The 22,889-nt window shown below is 33.4% G+C and overlaps 1 protein-coding gene across 13 annotated transcripts in view; it reads left to right on the forward strand.

Moving 5' to 3' along the window:
- The window catches only part of PCDH15 (protocadherin related 15), a 704,528-nt gene that overhangs the window by 220,448 nt on the left and 461,191 nt on the right, over positions 1–22,889 (forward strand). For all 13 annotated transcript variants that reach the window (XM_054572779.1, XM_054572777.1, XM_054572778.1 and 10 more), the window contains 2 exons: positions 5,958–6,118; positions 15,963–16,118. In XM_054572779.1, coding sequence (XP_054428754.1) covers positions 5,958–6,118; positions 15,963–16,118 — 317 coding nt within the window. The remainder of the gene's footprint in view (positions 1–5,957; positions 6,119–15,962; positions 16,119–22,889) is intronic.

A 22,889-nucleotide genomic window follows, 5' to 3' on the forward strand; every position in this document is an offset into this window, starting at 1 on the left:
GGCTCTCTATTGTGTGCTTTTTGGCGTTTGGCTCTTTGGGGGTGTGTCCTTTTCCCGCACAATGGAGACTATGGAAAGGAAGAGTCCGGACTCCTCGTTTCCTCCTCCCTGTCTTTTCCCAACACCTCTGTCTCCAGTCTTTCCTCAGGGGTCTCTGTGCAGTTCTGTCACCCCTTCGGTGGAGGATCCACTATTTGCACGGACAGCGTTGCAATCGCGGGCAGTGTGGTTCATGTGCGCCCCGCTTCTCCCTCTTTGGGGGCGTGCCCTGCCTGCCCAGAATGGAGACTACAGAATGGGAAGGGAGTTGGGACTCCCCGGCTCCTCCTTCCACTCTTTCCCAATGCCTCTGTCTCCAGTCTTCCCTCAAGGCTCTCAATGCAGCTGTGTGACCCCTTTGGCCAGGATCCTCTATTTCTTGCAGCCAGTCTGCACTAACCCTCCAGCTCACATGCACACAAGCTGTGTGCGGAGCACGCAAAAGGCAGGTTAATTGATTCCTTTATGCCTGAGCCAGATGGTAGCTACAGAGTGGGAGGTGTGTTATCACCAGGGCTCCACGGGCCACCTTCTCAGTTCTCTTCACAAAGTTTTCCTCACCAGTCTTTTCCCGTGCACCAGCACACTCTGCTGCCGCCTCTACCGAGAGATCAAGGAGGGTGGCTGCCACTGCAACTTTTGCGTTGGCCCTTCAAATGTCTCTTTGCATCCCCAGCCACCTGTCTCTGGCAGAGAGCGCCCCTAAGCTTTTCGGCGTTGCGTTTTGTCTGTATTTTCCTGCTTTTAGCTACTGTAGTTTAGAGGTCCCTGTTTATGATTCAGACCCCGTTCTTCTCGGGGGAAGCTAACTGGCCGTTTCAGTGTCCCTCTGGTGCTGGTGCCTGGGGCACCCAGCCCACCTTCTCTAGCCTCCACCATACTTCTCACCCTTTGGGATGTGTGAGAGTTGAATCCACTGTCTGTCCGTGGCTCCAAGGCTCCTCTCACACTATCGTTCCATTGTTTTCCAGGTGGTTACTCCACTATTTAGTTGCAATTCCAGTTTGGTCTTGGGAGGAGGAGGTCAGCGTGACTCCCATTCACTCCTCTGCCATCTTTCCGCCCCTGTATGAATCCGATTCTTTATTTTTTGTTATTGCTCTAGATATAAGAACACAAGTTTTCTCAGGTACATATAAATGGTGTTATGGTAGAAACACTGGCTCTATTGTGGAACAAATTTTGTAGAAATTGAAGGTCAGTAGGATTACCTAGTCTATCCATTAAACATAGCTGGTAAATGGTGGACCCAGGGTCAGATTCTAAGTCTGTTTATTTCAGGGCCAGCTCTCTTAACATCTATGACATGAGTACCAAAATAAGTGTCACTCATTTATCTTGATTGTGTCCATTTATTATGAGAAAAGGATATCTTTATGCAAGGGGAATTTCATCTTCAGTAACATCTATCGTAAAAAATAAAAATTAAAAAAAAACATCTCTTCAGAATTAACACCTGTTGATTTATTGATCCCCTTATTTGCATGAAATGTGTCTCTTCGCATCTAGTAATATTTCTAGTTCTGGTATACTCTCTAATAATAGTAAAGACATTCAACTTTCTTATTATTGCTGCATAGTGTATCCTATCCTTTTATTTGTAATTTATCTGTGCTTTTACATTTAAAAATGAAATTAAGCATGGGAATAGATTTTCAATGTCACATGGAAGAGGTTAAACAAAAGTTTTTACTGGACAAAAGGGAGGCTTGCACAATAGAAAGGATGCAAGGGGACCACATTCTCCCTCTGTGCCCAGATATTCTGTTGGGTGGCTACTTACCAGCCTTGTCTCAGAAAATCAGCTGCCTAGATCTGGACATCCTTTGACTTGTGGAAAGTTACAGTCCCCAGTGCTAGGGTGGAATAGAGGGAAGGCCTCATGGCTTAAAGCTAACCCCAGCTTGGTGTCACCTACTGTGCTGAGAGGAGAATGGAGAGCAGGATTGCCCAGGCAAGCCAGAGTGAACACCTTTGTTCATTTTTTTCTTTATTTTTATTGTTGACACTATTGCTGATGTCCCCATTTCCCCACTTTGCCCCCCTCCTTCTAGCCCCTGCTCTCCCTGTTTCCATGGGTTATACATATATGTTCCTTGGCTAATCCTTTTCTTTTATCTAGTCCCCTAAGCCCTGAAAGCTGTCAGTCTGTTCCATGTATCCATGCCTCTGTTTCTATTTTTTTTCATCAGTTTGTTTATTAGATTCCACATATAAATAAGATAATATGGTTTTTGTCTTTCTCTGACTGGCTTAGTTCATTTAGCATAATAATCCCCAGATTTATCCATGATTTCACAAAGGTAAGATTTCTTTATTTATGGTTTAATAGTATTCCATTATGTAAATGTACATGGTTTTTGTATCTACTCATGGGCACTTGGGCTGTATCCATATCTTGGCTATTGCAAGTAACGCTGCTATGAACATAGGAATGCATATATTCTTTCAAATTAATGTTTCATGATTCTTAGAATATGTTCACAGAAGTAGGATCACAGGGTCAAAAGGCAGTTCTATTTCTCCACTTCCTTGCCAGCATTTGTTGTTTGTTGATTTATTGATCATGTAGCCATTTTGACAGGTGTGAGGTGTTATCTCATTGTGGGTTACTTTGTATTTCTCTGAATATTAGTTATTGTGAACATTTTTACTTATGTTGCTTTTGTCATCTGTAAGTCCTATTCAAGATCTTTGAGTATTTTTTAATTGGGTTGTATTTTTTTTCCTGGCGCTGAGGTATGTAAGTTCTTAATATATTTTGGAGATGAACTCTTATCAGATGTATCATTAGATAATGTTCTCCCATTCAGTGGATTCCCTTTTCATTTTGTTGATGGTTTCCTTGGCTGTACAGATTTCCCCCAACATCGTATCTCCCTTAGCTGTGTTCTCATCTCTCTCTTACCTAAATTTTTCGTATAAAGTGACATGGCATATGAAAATCTTGAGAGATTTTTGGCAACGTAACTGAGAGAAAAGCAAAGCTCTTTCTTTTTCAACACACTAGTGCTAGAAACACTTATAGTTGAGTTTCAATCATTGAAGAAGACAGGGTGAGGCAAGAACAATAACAAACAAAATATTTAGATCATCTCTATGAAACTAAAAAAAATACTTAAATAAAATATAAGTCCAGATACAGTGTTTTAGTTTCAATGATTTAACAGTGCTTAAAAAAAAGGGGAATGCTTTTGCACCGTTGGTGGGAATGCAGAGTGGTGCAGCCATTGTGGAAAGCAGTGTGACGCCACCTCAAAAAATTAAAAATGGATCTGCCCTTTGACCCAGAGATCCCACTTCTGGGAATATATCTGAGGGAACCAAAAACACTAATTTGAAAAAACATAAGCAGCCTTATGTTCATTGCAGCATTATTTACAATTACCAAGATGTGGAAGTAGCCCAAGTGTCCATCAGTAGATGAGTGGATAAAAAAATCTGTGGGATATTTACACCATGGAATGCTACTCGGCCATAAAAAAAAAGAAGACTTAACTCTTTGTGAAAGTATGGATGGACCTGGAGAACACTATGCTAAATGAAATAAGCCAGTCAGAGAAAGTCAAATATCATATGATTTCACTCACAAGTAGAATCTAATGAATAAATTGAATGAACAATGTAAATGGGGACAGACTCATAGATGGCGAGCAAGATGACAGCTGTGTGGGGAGGTTCAGGGTGGAGGGACTGAGCAAAAAGGGAAAAAAGACCCATGCGCATGGACAACAGTGTGATTGCTGGGGGGTGGGGGGCCTACGGGGGCTAAGTGGTAATGGAAAAATTCAATAAAATTCAATAAAAAATAACTATTGCAGATTTTTCTGGTTGTAATTCATGTGCATTACGAAAGGGAGCTCATTACTGCTTCCCTTCATGTGCCTGTGTGGTATGTATGTATGATAGAGAGATCTGCTGTTATTGGCATTTTATACCATTGACTCAAGTTATAAACATTAATGTTAGTTGACTTACCTGTTCTACATTTCTTTGTTTTTTTAACAGAAAAAAATTCATTTAATTTTTAAATTAGATACTAAAATGTAGGCCAAATAATTTTTCAAAGGTTAGTTGTGTGAAATATTTGTAAACAAATATGTATTTGGACCTTGAACATATTTGTAGATCAGAACATAACATTATTATTTGATCTGTACTTTTGGATGAATTATCTGTAGGTTATTTGTTTGCCATTTCAGAAAAAAAATGGAAGGATACAGATTATTTAATGTGTGTGTGTGTGTGTGTGTGTGTGCGCCAGTATGTGAAAAATTAGAAAAAGTAATCTGCCATTTAGAAAAAATATGTGTACATGAGAGTATACCTGTTTAAAACATTATTTGTTATTTCAAAAGAGCAATGGTTCCTTCAACATTCCCTAGGCAGATAAAGGTCTTTATAAATAATATGATAAAGAAATATTATGGCCATGGCTAGTATTGCTCAGTGGATTGAGTGCCGGCCTGTGAACCAAAGGGTCGCTGGTTTGATTCCCATTATAGGGCACACGAGTGGGTTGCGGGGCAGGTCCCCAGTAGGCACAAGGGGCAGACACACACTGATTTTTCTCTCCTCTTTCTCCCTTCATTTCTTTCTCTAAAATAAATGCATGCAGTCTTTAAAAAATATTATAGACTATTATTGTCACATATTTGTTAGGAAAATCTTCCAAAGGTCCCTCATTTTTATTGGTAATTATGCAACAATATAACATTTAGGCCTATTTTTAAAGAAAATGCAGCAGGTACAATTTACATGACCATTTTTTAAGCTAGATTCAAATTTATGGATTTTCTGTATATTCTTGTATTTTATCCGAAAGCATGAATTCTCTAGATATATGCCATTTATCCTAATGTCTGTAGGAGGATACATTTTATTTGTATAACCATGTCTCCTCCGTATGCCTTAAGTTTCGCAAAATGGATCAGCTGAAAAAGATTGCCCTGGGCTGTGTAGCATTTTTTTTTTTTAGCAAAGAGACCATTGCTGTATGGGGGGAAAAATGTTCTGAATTGGGTCAGTGCTCTTTGTGTTCAACTTGTTAAATGCACGGAATCCTTAACAGCTTAGGAAAGGTTAAAGATGTGCTCTCTTTTAGCTCTTATTCAACAATTAAGCCCACTGAGAAAATTATAAGAAAGCAAGCATTGAAATGTTACATTGGAATACTGTGTTGTTTCAGTCAAGCACCTCAGACATGTCTTAAAGAAGAATGGCTTCTATTGTGTGTCTGTATGTTAGTTTTGTCTTTCACATTAAGATTTATGTTGTATGGATTTGCTCTAAGGTAACAGAAAAAAGAAGCAGTTTTCTCCATGGGAGACTCTGCTACTGCTTTATCTCTTCTTTTCTCTTTTTTGAGATATCTCTTTTCTTATCAGAAGTCTTACTGAGTGAATTGAACTATATGCTTGTGTTATTGCAGGCACTTTCTTTTGATCAGGATACAATTCAGAGATAACCCTTGTGAGGGCTGATGGACAGGGAAGGGGAAAGATTCAATAGATGATGAAACTCATCAAGTGTTTGAATCTCTGCCTCCCACCTTTCTTCCCAAAATATCCTTTATAAATAGCATAATACAAGTATGTTTTGTCTTTTTGAAACAGGACCGTTGTCTGCATCATGCCAAATATGAAGTTGAATATTTTGTGCTTTAAAATGGATTTGCAAATCAGCCAGCATATAATCTTTATTAAAGAATGTGGGGATATCTATAATAATATAAACAATAAATATAAAATTAAATAATTATCTATCTCTCAGGACCATGAGAAGATTAAATGAGATAATGTACATTAAGTGCTAAACAGAGTACTTCCTAAAAATGCTGGATATATGGTGAAAATAAAATGATAGAAGGAATACATACAAGCAGAACATGTTTTCAAATAACTTTCTTTGGTTTCCAGGTACCATTTTGGTGGATAACATGCTGATCAAAGGGACTGCTGGAGGACCAGACCCCACCATAGAGCTCTCTTTAAAGGACAACGTGGATTATTGGGTGCTGTTGGATCCTATTAAGCAAATGCTTTTCCTGAACAGCACAGGCAGAGTTCTGGATAGAGATGTTAGTGATTTTTTCCTTTGTGTTACAACGTCATTATCCTTTAATTATCTGCACGTGTTTGTTGACATGATATCAAATTTTCTTTGTGTAATTTATTTCCTGTGTTCATCAACAAAAGCATTTTTTAAACTCCTTGAAAGAAGAATAAGAAAGGAAGGGACAACGTGTGTCTGAGAGTACAATTATATGCTCCTTTTATAATCCTGGAAGCTCATCAGATTTCAGAACTAGGAGAGAATAGAGTGCTCAGAATAAAGGGCCCATAATCTTGGAAAAGCGAGATAAGCAGTGATAATCCATGGTGATGTTTGAACAAGCAACTAGCTGTTGACTTGAGGACAGAGAGTTTGGTGGAAATACCAATGGATGGCTGCTCTTACAAGCAGTAAGCATTGGTTGAGAAGTCAGTTTGAGGTGATATGCTGTTATAGCTGTAAAAAAACTAAAAAAACAACAAAAGCTAAAAAAAGGTGAAAGGTGAACACAAGTTTCCTGGTGATGCCCCTGTCCAATTGTCCAGTCCAGCCATTCTAAGGCAGCATGGACTAAGTATTTTGTTAAGAACAGCTAAAGTACCAAAGTCATTGAATGTCTCACCTTTGAGAAAGTTTAAAAATTAAAGTATATTTATTTTAATGTAACTTTATTCTCATTTATTTTCAATTCTGTCTTGTGTGCGGAGAAGAGTGTATGAGTAATGGGGGTTTTAATAACTGGTAGTAATTGTACAGGACCTTGGGAAAACTCCAGGAGTACACTTAAACATGCCTACTCCCAAATTTGCAGTTTATGAAATCCAAATGTCAGATATTCAGTTTAGTGAACCTGAATTAGCTCACCACTTTGCTCATGATTTGTGATCCATTTTCCAATATGGTGTGGAATAGATGATGTCTAACCTATTTCACATCTAAAATTCAGAGTCTTTAAGAGCTTTGTGTGAGATGGGCAACACATAATACTCTCCCAGCAGGGTGGGTTGTCTTTGTATACTTGGGGAGACCCATAATTTAGCTGACTGAGCAGTGGTAGTAGACGTGAATCTTGGGTAGCAGTGGAGAATAGGAATGGGACTGTTGGGCTCAGTATTGGGAAAATAAGTAATTCTTAATGTCCCCATTCCCACCACTATCCACCATTCACTGTGTCTTTCCTCACAGCAACATTCCTTATACGCTACAGTTTATAATTTCGGCTGGGTACTTAAGATATAAAATGGAATAAAGACAGCTGCTATTTTCAAAATTAATCTTGCCTTAATTTATCTTACCATAAATCTTAATTTTTATAAAAATAATCTGAACAATGGCACAAACTAGAAAACTGCATTACTCACAGCCATTCTTTACTGGCCCCATTCAGGGACAGCTACTCCCAAGTCACATGAATTTTATAACATGTTAGAAGAATTATGGAATATTTATTTGAGACCACTGTCATTTTGTATTTTGTATTTTTTAATCACCTTATAAATCATTATGATAATTTACTGGTTCACTAATAAATTACTTTTTTGGAGTTTATTTCCTTATATTTAAAGCACAAGTTTTAGGTTTGAATTAGAAGTAGAGAGAAAGGATATCCTTTTATATAAATAAACAGTCTTCCATATGCACAGCCTATAATATTGTTTAAATTTTAATTACTTACCAAAAATTATATTTACTTTTAAAGATAAGTATCTGTTTTCTTGGTATTATTTTTTTTTTAATTTCAAATATGGGCACTATTTATTGGACATTGGCTAAACTGAAACAGTGTCATGGGCATACACTTAAAATTGATTTGATCTGTAAGTAATAATTGCAAAAATATGCACCGGCGTCATTTAAATAAAAATCCAGGCTGGTTCTTTAACATAATAATGAAAAAAAGTTTATATGCCTTGGTCAAGTTAAACCTGCAAAGATAGTTTGGAAATTAAAGTGTTGTCAGTGGATACTCACCTGTAATTCACTAAAAATGGTGGAGACTAGGTCACCTAAAGAATATTAACAGTAAAATTAGTATTGCAGAGGAAAATTTGTAAATTAAAAAACCTCACATACTCACATACTTGGAATGTATTTACCATTTGGCAAATAAACTTATTGAAATAATAGTAAGACATTGAATAGAAGATGCTCTAAACCATAGTAATATGAAAATTTAAGCCTGAATAGTTAAATAATATCACACCAAAAATTCAATATTACCATCTTGCACAGGTACTTTCACTTGTTGGTGGGACTTAACAAAACCTGAATTAAATTAAGACACAGGACTTGAACCGTCATATGATTAGGAACTTTTTAGCTTTCCCATGTTGTTGCTGTTATTGTTGTATTCTGTTTTCATTCCTGTTTTTGTAATTGTTACATATTTTATTGGTCTACTGTTCTAGTGTATTGGATTTACATGCAGAAAGTTTAACCTAGAAACTATAAATGAAGTCCACACAGCTAATTAACAAAAAGCCAGGTTGTCAAAAGCTTGTTTTTTTTTTTTTTTAATATCAAGAAATTCTCCTTGGATAAAAGTGTGAATTAAATTTAAGCAAGAAGTTAGAAGTGTGAGTGTAAAAGTGAAGCATAATCATGTGGAAGAAATAGAAGTATAGATGTCATATAGAAAAAGTCATGTAGAAGAATTAAGAATTATAAGAAGAATAAGAAGAGTAAAGTTCAGAGCTGCTAGATGGTAACAGAGGCCATCAAGTTAAAGAGCAACCAAAAGGAGGGGGAGACAACCTGATGTAGGGAAACTACAAAGTGTCTATATCAGGAATAAATTAATCATGAAGCAGTATTTCACCAGTATTAAATTTCCAAGAATCAAGGAAAGAATAATAATAGGTTGAAACACACTTTTTGACTTACGGATTTGTCAGTGATTTGTCATCTTTGGGAGGAGGAGCACTTTGGATTCTGATAAAATCTACGTACTCATTTTTCAGAAAAAAAGTTTATTTGCAATCAATTTCAGGAGTTTCACTAACTACCTAGGTTGCATAAAGTCCAAGTTATAGACCTTGCCTTGGATAAACATTCTTCCTCCTCCCCCTCTTGCTTCTTCTTCTTCTTCTCCTCCTCCTCCCCTCCCCCTCCTTCTCCTCCTCCTCCTCCTTCTTCTTCTTCCAAGCTGTTTCATACCCTTGTATCTCAAATCCAGTAATTCTAAACAGAATAAGAGAAATAATAATTATTCACCACATATGGATTTCAGCCACATCTCACTGGAGTAACTTGCTATAGTCTTAGTGATTTGTTTAGATTTTAGATGCTTGGTATCTTTTCCATAATAGAAGTAATATTCATATGAATTTCAAAAATTAAATCTTAATTTAACCTCTTATTTCAATGCAGTTCACTAGGTCCTATATTGCCTTTTATTTAATTGTTTTGAATTTATCTTACTGCTGCCACAGTGCTTTTGTTTTTCCTTTTAAATCAGTATGTAAAAGCTCTTACTATGAAAATTCTTAACCTCATGCCCATCTATTTTATGTGCTGTTAAGACCATTACTGCTAGAAAAGTGGCATGGAAGTCAGTGCTTTTAATCCAAACCTCATCAAATGATAGTTTCATTTAATTGTAAAATAGTATAAACCTGTTGGTAAATATATCAGAAAGGAAAACTCAAATCAATGGGTAGAAGTATTTAAAACATCGGTATCATAAACCTGAAAAATAATTTGATTTTGGCAAAATTGAAAATTTACCTGGCACAGAGGAAAACTACTAAGCCTTAGACAACAGAGCCTCTAACCTGTACCCTTCTCGGTGTATGTGCTGCACTTTTTGTCTCTGCGGAGTAGATTTCTTTGTAGACGTAATTTTGCTTTCCTGTGTTTTGTGGTTTGCACTTGACTTCGGCTCTTATTAATGTCCACTCCACTCCAGCTTTTTATAAGCTTTCAACGCAATGCCAACTAACTATAGTCACTGTTTTGTTTTGTTTTTTCCTAATTAGTGAAAGACAGCATCGAAACACTCACTGGCTTAAATCAATTAGAGCTAAGGAGGTAGGAGTCAGGTCATGTGGTAGGTCTATATTCAATTATACCTGCCCTTGCACTGGCAGTTAGGAGAGGTGTATTTTCCATGGATAACATTCCAAATCACGTTTTCTACACTTTGTTCAGCAAGGCCATAAACTTTCTCTTAATGGAAACATTTGGATAAGTGTGGTTGCATAGAGCTAAAGGAACAAATTAAAATAAATTACAAATATTTTAAGATTAAATATTAAAAATAAGCTAATAAACCAATAATTTTATGAAAATTTCTGGGAAAATATAAACAGATAAATTCCCAAGCTCCAAATATTTGTATTTAATTAGAAAATTTTTGTATGACATTGTATATATTTGAGCTATTGACTATTTTAAAACTTAGTCCTTAAACCTTGCCCTGATTTTTATCACTCTTTATTCCTTTTGTTTATTTAGTTTCACTGAAGTTACATAAATTTCCTTCAAAAAAGAAAAAAAAAAACAGAGAGAGAGATGCATCATGGATGATAAAACAACCAAAACTTGTCATCTGACATGAAAATTAAGTCTCAGTAATGGAGGATCATCACATAAGACTTTTGAAGTGTTAAATTATTGCCTTACTTGACCAATATTCTATAAGTTCTGTTAGGCATAGGATAATAATGGTCATGATAACATCAATAATTAAAATAATAATAGAAAGAAAAATTTGATTCTGGCACAGTCCCATTATACTTATTTCAAAACTCTGGGCAAACTTCTAAAAACTTTGAATAGAGAAAAATTGTGTTTATGGCACTACCAAATATTTTAACAACTCCCCTTTCAGAATCTAAGTCAGTTGCTGCATAAAAGCTTTGACTCCTGTGCCCAGGCCAATATCTATTTAAGTTTCACAGTTTTATCTACAGAGGGTGTCTTTCATTTGCATCATCAACATGACACCAATACGAGACCTCTTAGTTCTCACTTGTACTTTTGGACAAACTCCTAGTAGTTCTTTTTACCACATTTCATATTTCAACCTACTCTAGATTCAGTACCCCACCACATAGTTCTGACCTTGTCAGTAGATGACTTTTCATTGCAAATTAGTTTATCTGGCTCTTAAGGTGTCCTAGATATAAGCTGCAACCTTCTATCTCATTTCTTTAATTTAGAAATACATAGACTCTAATCTAGAAAAACTAAAATAAGTGTCATTCCCTAAGCACCATTGATTTTTTTTATTATTATGCCTTTCCTGATACTTTTTTGAACCTATTCTTTAAAATTATCTTTATCTGTTGCTATCAATTGAATGTTATTTACTGCCAAAACATGTCTTAAATGCTACTCTCTACATTAAATATTTCCAAATTGTAACACTGGTATGGAATTTTTTTCTCTAAGCTCCAAAATCTGCAAAGCTCTTTTTTGATTTGAATTGTAGTTATATATGTTCTTCTCATATCGTTTTTATATGACTCAGTGCACAAGGACTATGGGAATATAAATCCAAGTCCAGAGTGAACTATGTGTATAATAAATATAGTTAAATAAATAAAATATCCTTACTAACTGTGAAAAAATCTACAGACATTTCTAAATATTACATATACCTAATTATATTTTGAAATCCATATTTTTTTCTTTAGGCAACTTCTATAAAAGTACACCATTCATTGTGAAAGTTTAATTTGTGAAGAACACTCAAAACTCTAATCAGCCGTTTTTTAAAATTTGTTTCATTATTTAAAAATCATTTCTAAAGAACACTGTGTTTTATTTCCTTTTACTGTCTTCCAGTTTATTGGTGAAATGATGAAGATATTTTTTTTAATTTTGTTAAACTGGTAAGTACATGGACAGAAATATCTTGGCAAAAATATTTTATTCCTCTGAGGATGGAATAAATTTTGCCTTTGCTTTAGGAAAAAAATCAATTCTTGCAGAGGTTTGCTAAAATTTTTTCCCACTAAAACATCCCCTTTAGATTAAAGACTGTGCTGTAATCAATACCATAATATCAATGAATTCACTATAAAAACTTTGCTGAGCATATTAAATCCCAAGTGATTTTCTGAAAAACTCAAAACACAATTTTCTATTTTTGTCTTTTCTTCAAATTATAAAATTCACACATATTTGTTGAAAAATTTTATTCTCTTACTTTTTACTTCAACAATACTTTTCAAGGATAACCCACATCAACTGCTGGAACATATTACTCCTGAATTTTATCTATGCATATTAATATCTATACACAAGGGACACAAACAGGGAAATATGCAAATATGCATTAAGAGTATTATGTTAGCCCTGGCTGGTGTGGCTCAGTGGATTGAGTGCCAGCCTGCAAACCAAAGGGTCTCTGGTTCAATTCCCAGCCAGGTCACATGCCTGGGTTGTGGGCCAGGTCACCAGTAGGAGGCATGTGAGAGGCAACCAATACACTCATGTTCTCTCCTTCTTTTTCTCCCTCCTTTCCGCTCTCTCTAAAAGTAAATAATAAATAAAATTTGTAAAAAAAGAGTATTATGTTAAACATTTATTTTTAAATTGGGAGAATAGTTTGCATGTCTAGAAATATATGAATTTTGGTTGTTTTAAATAATTATCCCCAAATGTATACACTTTTTCTTCTTTGTTTAATAAATGAAGCAACTTGAGAGAATTAGAGAAAATAAAATCGCCGTGACTTCTTTTTTCCACCAGTTACGAAAGATAAACTAAATTTCCCTAAGACATTCCTAAGCATTTTGGACTCCCTAAACTCTCACTAATCGACTTAGTAGAACTGCGCTTGATATATTTATGACCTTCTTAAACAGTAGAGTAGAATCCATTCCAACGTGAGATTACAATGTGTGTTATATATTAGCTACTGGGAATTCTTGCCTTCAACGTGATCCATTATGGTTGGAATTTATTGCAAGCTAAGTTCTATCCATACTGCTAACAGTTGCATAGAGAGCTAAAGTTGAGAGTGACAAGAGTTCCAGATGACCTGGGTATATCTAATTTATGGGCACTTAACAGGACTAAGTGGCCTCAGTGTATCGTGCATTTGATAGTTTACTTGCAAAGATTGTGACCTTTCTGTCCTAGTGCTTTCACTCAACACAGAATTAGAGGTTGAGATGAAATGGTTTTATAGGTCTCTCTTGCAATATTTAGAAAACAAATAACCTTAGAAGAACATGATTCAACTGATCGTCTTTTAGAAAGTGTACCAAGGGCTAATAGTACAGGTTGGTTTGTTGTTGTTGTTGTTGTTTTTTACTTTATAATTGAAATATGCAGGACTTTTCTTAAATATCCATTAAAACAAACACTCTAAAATTGGTAGTAAAGATGGAGGTCACCTAATCAAATTATTTCCAGAAGTCTTCTAAGAACTAGTCTTAATAAATAATTTTTTTTCCTCAAACTTGCCTTATAGGATAGTCTATTCAATTCTGTACCATTTTGGATTAATAGAAAAGCTTTATTTATATTGAAAACATAATGCTTTGCAATACATTTATTCATTGTTCTTATTTCAGCTTCCTGAAACTGCAATGAATAAACTAAAAGCTCACTAAAACATTTCACAATAACCTTTCAGATATTTAGTGAATATTGTGTTCTTCAGCTTAAACATCCTCTAATTTTATCACATACTTGAAGGTGTTGAGATTTCATATCTTATTCACCCAGAACATGGTGCTTATTATAATCTACCTATCTCTGCACCTACTATTAATGAATGTAAAGTTTGTATTATTTTTTTTCAGCAACCCATTTACAATGTTGGCACATGAAAGCATCTTTCACTTGTATAATTCAGAATTATATTTTACATTAATGTATGTAGCCATTTATTATATTTTGGTAATTAAGTATTTTCTAATTTAAATATATTTAAATGTGTTATTTTAAAAATATAGCATTTTTACTATATTTATTTTTGTAATTTACTCTGATTTATTAAGATGATTTGAACCTTGACTTTTGTCATTAAATCTATTTTATATCCTTCTGAGCTTTGTGACATTCACAGATTTTATATACATGACTTCAACGCCTTCATTTATGTCAGCAATTAAAAGTGGAATGGAGTAGATAGAACACAAAGCTGTATAGCACTTCACTAGAGACCCTCTTCCATATGTTAATGTTGCTTTCATTTATTTTTTCTAAGTACAAATTATTCAGCCAAGGACAATTTAATTCAGTTACTTTTTGCTTTATTGGTTGTATGATCATCAGATTAAACATGTTTGCTTCAGTTTAGATATAGTTTTTACAACATTCTTCTCATTTGGAAATGTGTCATGTGACATTTTTAATGAATATATCCTAGTTTCCAGTAATCATTGATCTACTTTTAAATTGATTTTAATACAAATATTTAATGATTTATTTGAAATCCAATATAAGTATGTATATTATACATCCATGTTTTCTACTTTTTTGGATATTTATCTTTTTATGAATTAAAAATACATTTTCTATCCATTATATATTAATATATCTAGCATGAAGTAATGCCATGTAATACTTACAATGATTCTATCGCATCAATGTTTATTTTTATCCCTGTTTGTTGAAGAGAGAAAACTAAGCACAGAGAGATTTTGCTCCTAGATCACACGGTTAGTAGGTTATGGAACTAAGTCTGGAAGCCAAGCAAACTCAGGTATACACAATCATCTGTCCTAGGCACAGTGTTAGTTCCTGGATAGGAGGTTTAGAAATGGCCAAAACCTACTCTGGGTTTTGTGAAGCTTTCAGTCTAGTGAAGGGAGCCAAACTGAAAAAAATATATAGAATGTGTAATATGCCAAGTGGTGGATGAAAAATACAATACAGAAAAATAAATAGTGAGAAGAGAATTAGAAAAGAGATTTCAGGCTGGAGACATGGTATTTTAGATGCGGCAGTAGGAACAGGCCATGCTGATAAAATGATATATTTAGAGGAAAAATTTTATAAGCTTTAAAAATATTTTAAAAATCACAAAGATACATTTTTTTTAGTATTAAATACTTTGACTCTAGAGTCAAAGAGTTGTAGGTAAGCAACCCAATTCTGTAAGTCCTAAGCCATGGGATCCGAGTAAATAAATTCTGCTTTGAAGATATTTTTCTCCTTCATCAAATTTATCATAAAAATATACAATTTAGCATATATTTATACATAAATTGAATTTGAAATTGAAATTTAATTTATAATGATAAAGACTGATAATATAAAACATGTCATTGTAAGTTTTTACTTAAATTATGCTTATAGGCAAAGTAGAGTGAGTATTGTTAAATCACAAAATGTTATAGTAAAGCTATATTTATAAATATGGGATGATATTCACTGTGTGTAATAAATGTATATTTGGAGAAGGAAAATCAATAAAATTTGTATTTAAGTGTGTAGAATATGTTTTGGTGAATTGTGAATGGATTCTCTTGTTTCTCTGCAGTTTAATTTTACCAGATATTAACATACAATATTTTAGCATAAATATAAATGGACAGAAATGTTATACAATACTTCCCCAAGGATTTTATCGTTAACACATTGTTTTTATAAATTAGAAGTTCATATTGTTTTTTAACTTCCATGGAATCTCAGGATTAATTTTGTCATGTATTTATCACCAGTCCTTTAATTGTGAACATGATGTTACTTAAGACCCTATGTTTTGAGACACAAAACTGAACAATAAACTAATTGTAATTGTCTTCTCTTGCCCCTGAACTTGTGCAAAATGGATAAATTTTTGTAGATTGTTATCATGTATAAATGAACAAGCATAGAAAATTTTATTAAATAAATCCTTTGACAGTAATAAGAAGCTTTGATTTCAAAAGTATTTTTTTAAAGATACAATTTCTGCATTGCAGCCACCAATGAATATACATTCCATCGTGGTGCAAGTCCAGTGCATCAACAAAAAAGTAGGCACTGTTATCTACCATGAAGTTCGAATAGTGGTCAGAGACAGGAATGACAACTCACCCACATTCAAGCATGAAAGCTACTACGCCACAGTGAATGAGGTAAGTTTGTATGCACTCTCTCTTTGTGTTTATTTATACATAGAGATAACTGTACACTACATATGGTTTGAGATTAGTCCTCTATAATACTAAGCTTAACTGTTTACAAATATCAAAAAACACTTTAAAGAATAATGCTTTAGAAGAAATAGGGTCTGGGTGACTTCTGACATGATTTTATGAATACATGTTGTTCCAGAAAAAATTGATATATTTATAATAATGACCAACACACTAATAGTCAAAATCATCTTGGATAATTTTATCCCTGAATTCACATGCTTACTTACTGAGGCTCAGTAGGAGCTATTTATTCTCATGGTAAGATGATAGATGAGGAATTAATTTATTTTCATATCACTGAAGTGGTACCAGTAATTAAATACTGGAAGAAAATATCTGTTTAAGATCCTATTAATTTAAAGTTATTTCTTCAATTTTAAAATCAAGGTTTGGCACATTCAAAATATTTTATTATATGTCTCAACTGAATTCTTGTAAGAAAATGCTGATCAACTTATAAAAATATTTAGGACATAATACTATTGCTTCTATTAGTTTCTTTGCTTTTCTTTTTAAATTTTGAGCCAAATCCATGAATGAAGTACTCTTTTTATGCTTCCTTAAAAACAGTAGTCACTCTATGATAATTATTTTCTGATTTTATTAAGTTAGAAAATATTTCTAAAATCCTAACATCACCTATTATATGTACTTTAACAAAAAATAAACTGCATTTTAGCAGTTATTCTTTACCTCTAATATACATTTTTTTAACCTCATTATATACCTACTTTAAAGGAGAACATTAGTGCAGTTTAGGTATTAAATATAGCATTGAGTCTTTAACCTCTACAAGCTTCCTGAAATTATTAAAATGTATCTTATTTACCTCAATATTATTCTATTTATAAAAAATTAAGAAATGGTATATATCATAATCTGAGACTATAGTTTGAAATTTTGATGTGGTTGTGTGAGGAGGCGAGTTGTGTTTACCTATGCCTACATCTTGACGGGAAATCCCTGAGAGTTCATAGTTTGTATTATTTTTTAAAAACCCCATAAACTCCTTTTTTAAGTTTAACAGGACCAGTTACTGGTCAGTCAGTGCTTATCCTTTTTGAGCTACCTTTATTTAACAGGTTTCTACTGAAACAGACAGATACTAATTAATATACTTAATCAGGTTATATGATTAATTATTTCAACATCTGAAGTGTACTATTTCAATGAAACTTGGAGTGTTAACTTCATTTTGACATAAACTGATAGAAGAGTTATGTTAGGCAACAGATCTAACTGTAAAATTTATTCTTATACTATATTTAACTATTCCTGGATACATATCTTCAATTTTTTAAAGAAATTTATAATGTTCAATTTGAATTTCAAAATATCCAATATGATTTAACTACTTCCACTCACCCCATCCAATCTTTTCAACACCTTGCTGAAAAATAACCTTTCCAAATACTATTTTAATCATGTCACTCTCCTATTCAAAAACTGTGTAATTTCAAAGTATTGTCAGGAAAAAGACCATGAATCTCTGTTGGCTGACTTTCAAGGCCTACCATAATCTGACCTTTTGTCAAAGTATTCTTAAATTTAAATTCTCTCTGATAAAACTTCACTTCTTTCAGAATAATATCTTCATTTCATAAATGTATCCACTTCTTGGACTATGCTCACACGGCTCATTTTACTTAGAATGGAATCCTCCCTACTTTTCAAGTCTCCAAGCTTTATTCACATTTTAAAGTTTATCTCAAAACCTATTTCTCATTTTCTATTTCTAAAGTTGTCCCCAACTATTCACATTCATTAATATTCAGTTTCTCCAAGCTCTAAACTACTGCAGCATCCGGGTAAATGTCTATTACAGATAGAAAAGTCAAACATTTTATCTTAAATGGCTCATGTCTTTTCACAAAGCTGTCCATGCATCTTTCTCTCTTAGTGCATTTCCCTATAGCCATCTGAAACAGTCCTGTTACACTGGTACTGTGGTCACGTCTTCTGTGGTTTGATAATATTATTTCCCCTTTGGGTTTTATTTTTAATCTTTATATTAATGAATTAATCTTTCATTCATTTTTTTATTGCTCAGTTACAGTTGTCCTCATTTTTCCCCCTTTGATTTTACTCATACTCTCATATCTATCTTCTTGAAAACTCAAAAGTTTGTTTAAGCCTCAAGACATAAACAGAGGGCAAAAGCAAATTTAGCTATTTTTCTCATCCTTCATCTATTTAAATAATTCTTCCACAGTAGTATTTCACTTAGTTTCATTGGCTATACTGTAATATCCTTTGGCTATAATGGATATATTTCCATTGAAATTATATATACATATATGTATGTGTGTGTATGGATGTGTACTCTGACTACAACATCGCCTGTGTCTCCTGTAACTGCAGTGCTGCCTGTACAATTTTTAAAAATGAAATATATTTTTCTATGGCATTTCTCCTTTTATGATAAGGCAGGAAGTTAATGCAGAACAATCTAAATTTTTTTAAATCACTCAGGGTTTAATAGATTGTTGGTGTCAAAATATTTTACACTTCATTAAAATTAAAAGAAAAAGGTGTAAGTTCATTATCACAGGTATACAAAAGAAGTTTCCACAATTTAAGTCCTGATTAGTCACTCTCCTTATTCACTATGGGAACACTGAGACCAGGAGCAGTAGAATGAATTGGCTATGTTACACATTCAACTAGTCACAAAGTTGGAAATAAAACCCAAATTCTTTGTTCAATCATCCCTTTACTGATTATTAATAGACATCTTATGATGCTACATTACAACCATTTTCCTGTAACTGATTTAAAAATAAATATCTGGGTTTATATTTATACTATTATAAACACACTGAGCACTTTTATGAATGCATTAAATGTCAGTCTCTTACACTTTTTATAAACATGTTTTATTAGAGTGTCAAAAATTCTAATGCCTCTATCTATATGCTGAGCAAGAATTATAACAAGGCTTATAATCTTTGGTTTGTGAGCAAGACATAGGACATCATAAATATATATTTCTCTTTATGTAATTAAAGACTCAAATAATTTTGGACAATTGTACCATTAAGTAATTAATCTGAAGGACAAATTACAGTCTAATTGTTGCTGATAATTTTTTTAAAAGATTTTTATTTATTTATTTATTTTTAGAAAGATGGGAAAGTAGGAAGAAAGAGAAGGGGAGGAACATCAACGTGTAGTAGTTGTCTCTCAAGTGCCCGCTACTGGGGACTTGGCCCACAATGTGCCCTGTGTGGGAATCGAAGCAGCAACACTTTGGTTCGCAGGCCAGCACTCAACCCACTGAGCCAACCAGCCAGGGCTAATTGTTATTGATCATTCTTAAACAATTTTTGGAGGAAAAGCATTTTCTGGCAGTGATATCCTTAATAACTGAGGTATCCCATGCCCCCCTGCCCCCATAAATTCTTTTGACATAATAAAAAATAAACAGGGACAAATCAAGGCAGACATAATGTTTCCTTGGCCTGAAAGAATTAATCTCAAAATAATACACAGGTTATATTTGCCATGGTCTTTAATAATCTCTTAATAGATGGGAAAATTTATTACTCAGTATGATTTGTTTATTTATCACTGTGAGTTTCACATTAAATGTATGATGCTGATATAGCATGTGACTTATTTGTTGGTACTTCCTGGAAGAATATTTTCTTGCATTTATTTCTCTTGATAGGTAGATAGTTTACAATCTCTCAGAAAGAAAGTGGGAGAAAGTGGAGGGGTTTCGGGAGGGAGAAATGAAAAGAAAGAGAAAGACAAATTGCATGAGAAAAACTTTAAGTTTTAAGTAATTTTTAAGTCTTTATTGTATAGCTTTTTTAGTTTTACATTTTTGAAAAACTGCTTACTGAAATATGTTTTATAATTCTTAATAAATTTGCAGTATTACGTAATTTTATTTTATTATGTAGGATGTGCTTTATCAGTGTGATACTTTCTTTTTACTCAACTCAGAGTAATTGTGTTTGAGCTTCAGAGGGAAAATAACTTAGCTCAGGTGTTGTCTATGTTTTCTAGGAAATTTGTATTTTTTTATACTTTACTAGATATATTGTTTAGATTAATTATGCTTTATAATTTATAATTTCATTTTGTTTATTTAGTGAAGTTCAAATATTAACAATAGAAGCATGAGTTCTGTCCAGAAGGCATCCAACCATGTAATATGAAAAATAGAGACATTTATTGAAGAAGAAACAAGATAAACATTGTACATAGAACAATGATGCCTTACTCCTTCAAATTAGACACTGTAGGACCTCACACAGTTCTACCAGTCACCATCAGCTGCCCCATCATATTTTCCTGAATCTCATCAATGGTCTGAAATCTCTTCCCTTTCAAAGGTGATTTTAGTTTTGGGAAAAGCCAGAAGTTGCAAGGTGCCAAATCTGAGCTGTTGCAGGCTGAGTCACTTGGGTGATTTGATGTTTTGTCAGAAAACTCTCCATGAGACATAATGCATGAGTGGGCTCATTGTCATGGTGAAGCTACCAGCCACCAGTTGCCCATAGTTGTGGCCTTCTGTATCATCTGAATAGTTCCCATGGAGAAATATTCAAGCTTAACACAAAATTTGATGCAGATTTGTTGCTCTACTCACTCAGTCATTTTGAATGCCATGGCCACACAGTATACAGCTCACTTCATGGTGTCTACTGCGCCCACTGACTAGTACAGTGAAGTTGTCATCATTCATGCGTGTGCATTCCAGTCCACTCTCCTTGGCTACTGGGTTACGTCCATGTTGCACAAACCATTCTCATTATATTAACAATGGTTGGACTTTTTCCAGACAGGCCTCATGTGTGCACTTTTTAAAAATTTATAATAAAATGTATTCTCTTATGTTCTTAGCATATTTATTTTAGTGCGTCAATCTTATAGTCACTTATTAAAATATTTATTCTTATTTTTTGATTTCTTAATTAACAACTATAATAAATATTCTGTTTACTATTATTGTATTTCAATAAATACTTTAAGGGTAAGAATGTTACTTAGAAATATTTAAAAATTATAATAGCTTTGTTTCTGATATCTCTTTTAAAATATAGAAAGTTACATGTAAAATAAAATTGCCTTATGTGACAGCAGTGATTGAATTAGAGTTCTACAACTACGGTGATATTTCAAAAAAAAATTTGACTCCTGATATTTTCATAATGTGATAATATTTTACCAATAGGATATTCAGTTTCCTGAGGATGGTGTTTTCATATAGAATATTTCATTGAAATGAAAGTCTTAAATTAGGTTCAAAAGATCTGCTTTTTACTCCTAATCATAGTTAAATAATGGAAAAATTGCCTTATGAAATTTATATTTTTAGTTAAACTGTCATCCAGAAGTCAAATTTGGCCTGCCTGTTTTTGTTTTGGCCTGTGAAATTATAGTGTCTACCAAGAAAAAATTATATTGCAACATAGCGATGCCGAGTCATCATTTATTGTTGATTTGCTATAGTAGAAGGGGTGACTACTAGTTACAACAGAATGAATATGGCCCACAAAGCTGGAAATATGTACAATATGGCCCTTTTCAAAAAAAGTTTGGTCACCTCTGTTATCACTCTACTTGTGATGTTAATCAGACATCAACTAGCTATAGTTTATATATATATCATTGATATATGTAACTATATATGTACATCTATAACTATATATGTATACATATGTATATATAGTCATATAAATAAACTATAGATATATATATATCAGATTTAATACATTTATTTATATATAATCTTCTGAACTATGTTTTTCCAAGTTTCTAATTAAGTTAATTCTACACACATGAGCACATATGAATACACTGACATATAAATACATATATATTTATATGTATGTTTAGGCATGCATATATGTGTGTGTGTGTCTGTGTATCTATATATGTATATAGATACACACACAATCAACTCAATTAGAAAGCTGGAAAAGTACAATTAAAAGCAATTAAAAAGTTGAACTCAAGAAATTTGCCAGTATTCTACTATTTTTGTCTAATAAAAATAACAATTGAGTAAGATTCTATAAATAAAAATTGTACTAAATACAATTTGGTGCTACTGAATTATAACAATAGTTGCACTATGTATTTAGACTAATCAAAAATATGTAGTTTATATCTATATAAACATTGCTGTCTCCTAATGATATTTTGCCTTCATTTGGTGAGCAGTTTCTATTTTCACTTAGTTTTTGTTTAACCTAGCAGGCCTTATTTTCCTGAACTTCCACTAACTAAATTATAATGAGTTCTGTATAACAATCTTAAAATTAAAAAAAAGACAATGTAAAGAGACGTAACTAAAGAACAAGGCAGAGGCCAGATCCTGAGAGACATCATTCATTGTAAAGAAGAGCTTTTGTCAATAAGGGGCTGGTGAATATTTGCCTTAAAGCAATAAAATTACACTCAAATTTGCCATTTTCTGGCCTCGTTCCCACAACCCAACAGAGAATTCTTAGAAGATGTGAGCTGAAAATAAAGACTCAAGATTAAAAAAAATAATAAACTACTGATAATAGGCAAAAAGGGTACATAGGATGGATATTCAGGTGGAAAACTTCATGGGAAAGGAGGACTGGCAGACGGAAGAAGGTAAAAAGGAACCAATGATGTAGGCACTCTGCAAGTTGTTTAGCTTAACTCTGAGATTCTGACTTAGACTATAGCAATGGATCATGATCAGAGAATATATTAGAGATC

Source organism: Pteronotus mesoamericanus, unplaced genomic scaffold (assembly GCF_021234165.1).
Source record: "Pteronotus mesoamericanus isolate MK-2021 breed Mesoamerican mustached bat unplaced genomic scaffold, CSHL_Meso_final contig_24, whole genome shotgun sequence".
NCBI classification, from domain to species: domain Eukaryota; kingdom Metazoa; phylum Chordata; class Mammalia; order Chiroptera; family Mormoopidae; genus Pteronotus; species Pteronotus mesoamericanus.